A 9,112-nucleotide genomic window follows, 5' to 3' on the forward strand; every position below is an offset into this window, starting at 1 on the left:
CGTGATATCACAGTATCGAATCGCAATACATATCGAATCGGCACGAAGTATCGTGATAATATCGTATCGTCCAGTCCCTGGCAATTCCCAGCCCTAATGTATAGTCTTACTAGGCTGGTACTATGTCACGTTATACTATAGTGCAGTAATATAGTACGTATGTGTCAACTCATTTGCATAATATGTGCCACTCAGGCAGCCTAATTCTGATATTGTGTCAACAAAAAGATGTAACATATATATACATGTGTTTCATTGCCTTAATAAAAATCAATGCTTTTTAGGCTTGCAGCCTTCATCAGGGTAGCCTAGTGGTTAGAGTGTTGGACTAGTAACCGAAAGGTTGCAAGTTCATATCCCCGAGCTGACAAGGTACAAATCTGTCGTTCTGCCCCTGAACAGGCAGTTAACCCACTGTTCATTGAAAATAAGAATGTGTTCTTAACTGACTTGCCTAGTTAAATAAAGGTAAAAAAATATATTAAAAAATATCAATTGACCTCCAATAGATTAGCACCATTCTTCACATTTCCAGTTGGCTCCTTTATTCATGCACCTTGGTTGGAATGAGAGGTAGCAGCACTATAGGTAGCAGCACTATAGGTAGCAGCACTATAGGTAGCAGCACTATAGGTAGCAGCACTATAGGTAGCAGCACTATAGGTAGCAGCACTATAGGTAGCAGCACTATACCTTTGCTTCGGGAATCACTTTAGAGTGAAGAGACCAATTTGCAAGTGTCGATATGTACTCATTTCATTAACATTTTAGAAAATTGTGGTGCAGGTATCAGTCAACTGAAACTAAAAGCAACCATTTTAAAAGACATTCAAAAGAGGAATGCTTTTGATTTGCAACCATTTTTAGACAGGATAATGAGACAATCGTTTAGTAAATGCTAGGGTAATTTCTTTAAAGTCTAGGCCTAGTACTTACAATTTTGGATATTGTCGACCTTGCGTGGTCCATGGTAGCTTCTCAGAAGTCTAGAGGGAACAAAAAAAAACAATGAGTGTGGAACAGGATCCATGCTAGAATAGAAATACAGAGTTTTGGGGAAAGAAAATACTACACGTCCCAAAGCCCCAGGTTTTCACTTCTTATTTGTGTATTCATTAACAGTTTCTTTCTGGCTAGTGGGGAGAAACCAAAGAAGAAAAGTCCCACAACTTCTCTAAACATCCACCAGGCTTCCTACGGTGTTGCCCTGTTCCCAGGCACTAAAGAGCACTGTTGAGGGCGTGAACCGGCCACAATCACACTGGCTCCACGTGAAGTCGAGGGGGAAGGAAAATAACATGATTACAAAAACACAAACTTCCCACGTGATTTTATGGATTCGCCAAAGAAAGCAATGTCTCTGTGTGAATGGAGTCCTGAGACCAGAAACACAAGACTACCATATCATTTCCTGGCTGTCAAGTAGCACCCATGATGAGCAATTGTTCTGAATAAGGAATAGGCCGTTTTAAACATTTTCGATAATGTGCTGCGTTATTAAGTCATTATTGCAGACCCCATTGCTTATTTGACTGGACAGACTATAAGTGATATTGTACTGTACACTACTGGTAACATTAATGTAATGCTGGCCTAATTGTAAATTGTTGTAATTAGCCAAAATGAATTCATAAAATAATCCATTATTTTGTCCCATTGAAGTTACCATATAGTATTCAGTTTAGAGCAGTAGGTGGCGACAAAGTCCCACAAGAATTGCTTTGCTTAGGGTGATATACAACTAGGCCTAATGGCTCACATTAATATCGGAACTGAATCCAAATTAAATACACTCATTGTAAAAAAAAAAAAAAATATATATATATATATATAAAACGTTTTTTTTTAAAGTCATTGAAAATAATGGGCAAAGAAATCGAAAGCTCTTCCAATCATTGCCACAGCTGTGATGGCCTACATCACTGAGAGGTTATCAACTTGAGGCCACTAGATGGGCCATTCATTATTCAGTTAAATGATAAATCACGATCCCCATCGCATTTTTTTTTTTTTTTTTTTTTTAATACAACCACCTCTATATTTGACAATAGGGCAGTCTGACTAAGTTAGCACACTGAATAAAGAACAAAGTGCAGAGATAACCATCTATTTACGGTAAGTTGTGTTTTGACATGTTAAGTAAGTAAACCACTTTCAGGAAAGGAAACAGAGCATCCAGCCAACATGCTAAGTCAAGTTTATCGAACCCTCCTGTTTATCGAACAGCTGTTTCGACCACAGAGTTACCGCAGTCATGATAGCAATTCCTCATAACACACTTCTCCTTTACTGAGAAAGACAAGCAGTAATTCACAACCAATGTTTCACTTATTACCATTCAAAACAATGCATCTCTGACAAGGGTGGATCTAGGCCTAGATCCTAAAACAAAAAACCTTTCAAACCATGCCCAATCTTTCTGAACAATACACATGTTGTTCAGGTCTTACCAAATGCCTAGCTAACTGTGTTCCCAATCAGCATGAACCTACCTAAATGTACCTCATTCACCTCTTTTCCCCATCACACCAAGCATCAATATTATCTCAATGCTCCTGAACCAATCACAAAAAAGATTGGAGGCAAGTGAGCAGAGCCCTCATTTACATTACACTCATTTATCCACAGCACCTTACAGTTAAGTGAGCACATAGATTTACAGTCTTTTTCACACTGTTCCCCAATAGGAATCGAACCCACACACCTGGCGTTGCAATCACCACGCTCCTACCAACTGAGCCACGCAGGACATGATCAGACTGAACACGGCTACTCTAAATAACTGCTCGGCAACCTTTTCTCCCAGTATTTCAACCACCTAAACAGCTCTCTTATGACCCATCTAGTGTAAAAAGAAGACTAATCAATCCTAGGATTGTGTTAGAAACTGAATGAATCAGCAGACAGTCAGTCCTTGTTTTTGTAAAATCACCTCAGTAGAAAGTTGCCACAATGATTACTGTAGTAAGGCTAACAGGGCAGAACAGTGGCGACTGTCTGGACAATGAGCCCCGAATGACCTCTTGCGACATGTTCAGCCCCAATGGGGTGAGATTCCATTAAGGACATGGCGTGACAGCGGAACCGTGGGCAAATGCCAGGAGACAGGCCTGCCCTACTTAGCAACCTCCAATCCTAGCCTAACTAAACAATAAATCAAATATAGGCCTATGATCTTAACACTACATTAGGTTAGCAGATATAGGCTAATTTCAGTTAGGCTAAGTCTGTCTAGCATGGACTAGTCGTGTCTCCCTCTGCATATTTTTTGGCTACGGCTAGTAAAGGCTGACTTAGCAAGACTACAGTAAAGGTCACAGAAACAGAGGAGATACTGTAGCACTATTCCTTGTGTTCCTTGGTAGCGTCCACTGTGTACTTCGTGTCAGTTGCCCTGTCTAGCGGTGTCCTTTTTCTAAGTCTCGTTTTAACATTTATTTTAATACACTAACTGTAGTACTGAGATTGTTTTTCAATGAAAAATGCATTATAAATTCAATGTATTATTATTAATTTTATGATTATCGGTCCTTTTGTAAACTAGCAAACTTCATATCCACATATCAAAATGTAGGCTGTAACTTCAACCCCTCTGCTTGCAGTGGAATATGTTGAGAAAAGACTGTTGGTTAAGACTCATTAAAATCACACCGTCTGAAAGGTAAGCCATCAAAGCTTTTAGCCTACATGCCAAACATACCCAGCCTTGGTAGGGTTAAAAACTTATCCAATTCTGCAAGACCTACACATAAGAGATGAAAAGTGTGACTACAAACACAGTCACATACAATAACCAGGTTTCCATCCAACTTTTTTTTAAGCGAGTAAAGTACATGTCGGATAAATAAAAACGGTCACAACAGGCCTGATGGAAACAAATTGTGTCGGTAAACTTTTCAAATGCCGACAAAAAAAAACACAAAAAAATACGCTAGCCAAGGTGGTATCTTTTTGTGTCAGTCAAATTAATAAATGCGAGAAAAGGCGGTGGAAACCCCTTTAAGCACAAATATTGATATAATAACAATTATATTGATGTAAACCTGGAGTCACACGATTATGTGGTGTGGTCCTCCAACGACAACTCAGGAAATCATGCAGTTTATTAGGCTACAGATTAAATAAATGATGAACTTCACAGGGTGGTGAAACCCCTCGATGATGAGCTTGATGCTTCTTTCCAATAAATATCGAGGGTGTTATTCTGGTGACATGATGACCGATGCTTGGCTGCTGTTCGACAAATAATTCATAAGGATCACATCACGTGGGTAGCCTTAACCACACAGCATCTGCCAGCTGGTGACCACTGCCTGAAGACTGACTCCAATAACCAACTAACCATGATCTTGAGTTTAGAATTCACATTTAATTTATTTAACTAGGCAAGTCAGTTAAAGAACATATTAATATTTTTAATGACGGTCTACACCGGCCAAATCTGGACGACACTGGGCCAAATATGACTCCCAATCACCTGCCCGGTTGTGATACAGCCTGGATATCGAACCAGGATGTCTGTAGTGAAGCCTCATGCACAGAGACGCAGTACCTTAGACCGCTGCACAGCTCAGGAGCAATTAGTTTAAAATCAGCTGTGTTTGCTAGGGATGAAGACAAAGTGCGAAACCTCTCGAGCCCCTGAGGACTGGAGTTCCCCCCCGCCCCATCCCTGTTCTAGAGTGTAGGCCTCTACCTGCAAAGCCTTCAAAGTGTGTAAGAGAGATAAAGCATGTGCTATCACCATGGGAACCGTGAATTCACCCTTGGTTCCCAGACAAACTGGCCCGGGGGGGGGGCATGGTTACATCAATTCAAGGCTAAAGCAATACGCCTTGCGTATCAAGTTCTTCCTTGAAAAACAGACGCATCTTCACCCGCTTTTTCTAACAGCCTAATAGCTCTTCTCTTTTCCCATTGTCAAGCAGACACTCACGGTAGTGCTTTCCAACACGTCTCCCAGAAGAACCGGGTAACCTTAAGCCAGAAACACAGCCATTTATCCCAGCTTTACGAGCGTGACTGAGTTATAAGGCCTTCTACTGTAGCTAGCCCACGGGTTGACCACAATGCATTTCTATGGAACAGCATTTATCCATAAAGCTGACGATGTTACAGTGTTGTAAACATGCTATAACGTATGTCATAACCATTCATTTCTTCAATAATATCATGACAAATGCAGATATAGGGGACTGACTCCGTAAAGCTGCGAGTTGACTGCAACCAGCCATGGGAAGTTATTTTAGTCTCAAGAACTGGCAACATGTTGTGAATGAACACAACAGGATTAGACGCTTACATGCCACAGTGTGAGGCTTAAGCTTTCTGGTTGAATATGTAGCCTAACCAAAGTAACAGATCCTAGCCTATATCATTGCCCTTGGCTAAAGCTCTTCGACCACTCACATAGGCAGACGTATAACAAAGGTTCTTCGACTCGTCACAATGGTTATATAGGAAACCTTTAGTCAGAATGGACAGCACGTATTAAAGTGAAGAGGAGCAAGAAAAGATTCCTGAAACTATTTCAGTTCTGAAAAGGAATCTAAATCAAATTAAAAACTCAGGTTTTCCGAATGTAAAAGGTGTGACAACTGCAAACTTTGGTAGGTTCAGGGAAATTAAAATATTTTTCACTCTGATGACAGATGTCATTCATTCAACCAGATCCTACCAAGTATAGACTAGTGCTTTTAACTCAAACTTTTGCCCAAGAAACAGACCTGCTATGAACACAAAAAGAGCAAGCCTGGAGCGCCAGAGGCCAGAGTCCAGAATTCTAGCGCAAACCCACACAACAATTACATGAAAGCTTCATTCATCAAACCGAACATGGCCAATCCTGATTCTATAAGCTGCTGACATCTGGATTGTTGCCCACTAATCCTTGTTATAAGGAGTGAGAAAGGAGGTGGGGGGTGTGGGGGGGAGTCATATCTTCTGCTTCATTGTGCAGTAGCCGATCATGTGAGAGTCACATTGGGAAAAGTTCCCAGTTGTTCATGAGAATCAGCCAGGAGAACAGGCTACAGAGCCATACAGAGGCATCTCCATACACATTCAGTCTGAGATTACTGTGTTGAATATGAAAAGGCTAACCAATATTGTCAACACAAAAAACAGAATCTTCATTACATTTACGTCAATTAGCAGATGTTCTTATCCAGAGCAACTTACAGGAGCAATTAGGGTTAAGCACCTTGCACAAGGGCACAGCGACATATTTTTTCACCTAGATATTCGAAACAGAAACCAATCTGTTACTGGGCCAACATCCTTAAACACTAGTCTACCTACCTACCTGCCACCGATTCAACCACAGCCGTGAGGTGAACATCAAACACACTGGGGGTCTGTTGTCAATTAGAATATTGTGGAGATTTTCTACACGGAGATCAACGACCTGGATGAATAAGGATATTACTTACAAAGTAGAGACTTCTAGAATATAATTGACTGACACACACAGCATAGAGATGATAACATGTGTGCTGTGCATAGTTAAGTTGCAAAGCCATGTGTGTCAAAGGTTGTGAATAACAATACCTTTGTTTAGACATTCAAGAAATCACCAAGGTCATTATAGGATAGGGACGCCAGGGAGTGACTGGGACTTGTCAAGGGCAGGCATGCGCAGTAGGCTACTTGAGCTTGTCAAGTTCCCCTGATGCAGTTTCGGCTTCAATGTAGCCTACGTTATGGTTTTAAATAGAAATGTAGCATTCTGGGTCAAATGTTCTGCACACATTGGCATTGTGTATTTATTTGCAAACCGAGGTTAGTTCATTCATAGCCTATTTCAATGCAAAATAATTGCTCGACATGATTTGCGTTGAGATAATAAAGAATTTTGTTGGACTTCTACACGCACACTAGCGTTGAAAAACTGGATTTGTTTAGATAAGCTATAGCCAGGTACAGTAGACTAACAGGGCCTTTTAGCTTCTGTGACCAGGAAGAAATCGATTATATAAACACAATGTCTGTTTCACACGATCTTGCTGATAGAGAATGAGATATTAGACTGTGGGGCGCGAAGGTTTACCCATGCAGATGAACTATCATTCCGAGATTATTCTTTGTTTTTTAAATGCTAACGTTACTAACTTCAATCCCATTTAAGAACCCTACTCGAGGTTAATTTTACTACGATATCTCTAGGTAGCGATGAGTCCAGGTCAACCAAGTGTGTGCATACCTCGTGAAAATAGGCTACTCACCATGTGCTGAGAGTAGCTACAGAGCACTCGACTCAACCGAACATGACAAACCTCCCATACAGAAGTTAAGCCCAAAATGTACTCTTAAAGAGCCTACGATTTCTCCTTATAGTCCAAATGACTTATTTTCTGAGGTAGACTTGCTCTGGCAGCCAAAACAACCAACATACTCCATCTAAAAACGTGAAGCTATACGGATATAGAAACAAAGCCCTTTACTTTCAGATCACGTTAACATAATTCCACAAAATGCAAAAAAAATATATACACTTAATGTACCCCGTTTTAAAACGGGTGTATCACAGTTGCAGCCGATAGTATTTTTCAGTGACAACACGTTTCTGGGCGGACTTCCGTTTCACACAGGTGTTCAAAGCACGTTAAATAATTAGCACAGGTGGTCACGGTCTTCCGTAAATACACCCTGTGTGCTGTAAATTTGAAAGATGTGGGAACACCAACCCTATAAAAAAGGTGTATATCAATTTAACCTTTTTTTATTTATTATTTCTAGCTAATATGAAGGATACGGTTTCCAAACCCATACTGCAAGCGATGTTTAATATTCAGACTGAGCATTCTTACACCCCCCCCCCCCCCCCGTACAGAAGACGCCTTCATCCAATGATTTAACATTGTGTAATGTAAAGGAATTAACTGATGAGAGTCGTGGTCAAGGGCTAGATTTCAATAAGACACAGAGCTACAATCATGATCCAATCAACCATTGACACCTGCCAACTAGCCTACATAAAACGATAGGCAAAAATAGTAATTATGACATCCTGGCAGTAAAACATATTTGGTTATATATAGCCTAATATATCCATATGTTCTCTAAAATCAAGGACGCCAATAATATGACGCTTTACGTTAACATTACTGTCATCATGGCCATTCATGTTAGTCAATCCATTGTATTGTTAGACTATTTCGGCTTTTTAAAAGCTACATTTATTATGATACAAATCTAATCACACCCTTACCGCTCTTCGATTGTGCCAATCGTCTGGTAATTGTATGCTCCCTCGACCCGAGGTTTCTTTGAACGTTCACTATATTTTGTTCCTTCACTGGCACAAGCAACCTTGAGCATGCTCTTTATGGATAGAAAAAAAATCGAGTTCTAATAGATGAAAACGTCATTTCCTGTCGCACGTCTCCTCTTAGCCGAGGAGCGCTGGCCTTGCCATGTGTTCTAGTATAGAACTTCTAGAAGGTGTGCGCTCTTGAGAAAGCAACGTCGGCAATGGTTTCTAGGCCTATGTGTTTTGACCATTTAATTTGACACATTCACATGACATAGGGTGTTTGCACAACATTAGTGAGGATTAAATATATTGACATGTACACAGAAATGTAGAATCGTGGTCGCAGTTGATTTTGCTCACCCGGCGCGCTCCGTGGACTTCACTTCGCATTAGTGGATGGTTCCAAAAGAGAAAACTGCCTGTTTAGCGTGCTAAATCAAGTGTATCTTCGCTTTTCAGTGTGACGACTTTCACACTTTGCGCAGGAGTTTGCCAGTGAACGACTGGCTGGCGGCATCATAGTCTAGGCTGCCCACCATGAACAACCAACAATTCATTGCAACATTTTCATATACCATTCCGTCAATAAACATGTAATCTCTGAACATATATAGGATTTACCCTAAATATGAATTGGTTTGAATGCGATGTGACTATATGCAGGTTGCTCAAAATAAAAATGAAGGGTGTTCTTGTAACGATTTTTGTCCAAATATAATTTGGATAACTCAATTTGCGCAGATGTGAGATGACATCAATGTAATTCGGCTTTAGGCTATTTCAGTGATATTATAGTAGGGGCGAGGCGCCTTTTGCCTATGCAATAGCCAAATCAACGTTTAGGGTAGGCCTAAGTCA

General features: G+C 40.5%; 1 protein-coding gene across 2 annotated transcripts in view; it reads right to left on the bottom strand.

The window, feature by feature from the left end:
• LOC115103362 (transferrin receptor protein 1-like) overlaps window positions 1–8,334 on the bottom strand; it is a 30,808-nt gene extending 22,474 nt beyond the window's left edge. Inside the window, exons 1-2 of one of the 2 annotated variants that reach the window (XM_029624257.2) lie at window positions 8,210–8,334; window positions 937–986 (exon numbers count right to left, since the gene is read on the bottom strand). In XM_029624257.2, the coding sequence (XP_029480117.1) occupies window positions 937–969 (33 nt within the window). In that variant the 5' untranslated portion in view covers window positions 970–986; window positions 8,210–8,334. Of the gene's footprint in view, window positions 1–936; window positions 987–7,223; window positions 7,488–8,209 lie in introns of those variants that run through there. The other variant, XM_029624258.2, reaches the window with a different exon arrangement.
• Between the last annotated feature and the right edge of the window lie 778 nt (window positions 8,335–9,112).

The sequence above is a fragment of the Oncorhynchus nerka genome, linkage group LG20 (assembly GCF_034236695.1).
Source record: "Oncorhynchus nerka isolate Pitt River linkage group LG20, Oner_Uvic_2.0, whole genome shotgun sequence".
NCBI lineage: Eukaryota > Metazoa > Chordata > Actinopteri > Salmoniformes > Salmonidae > Oncorhynchus > Oncorhynchus nerka.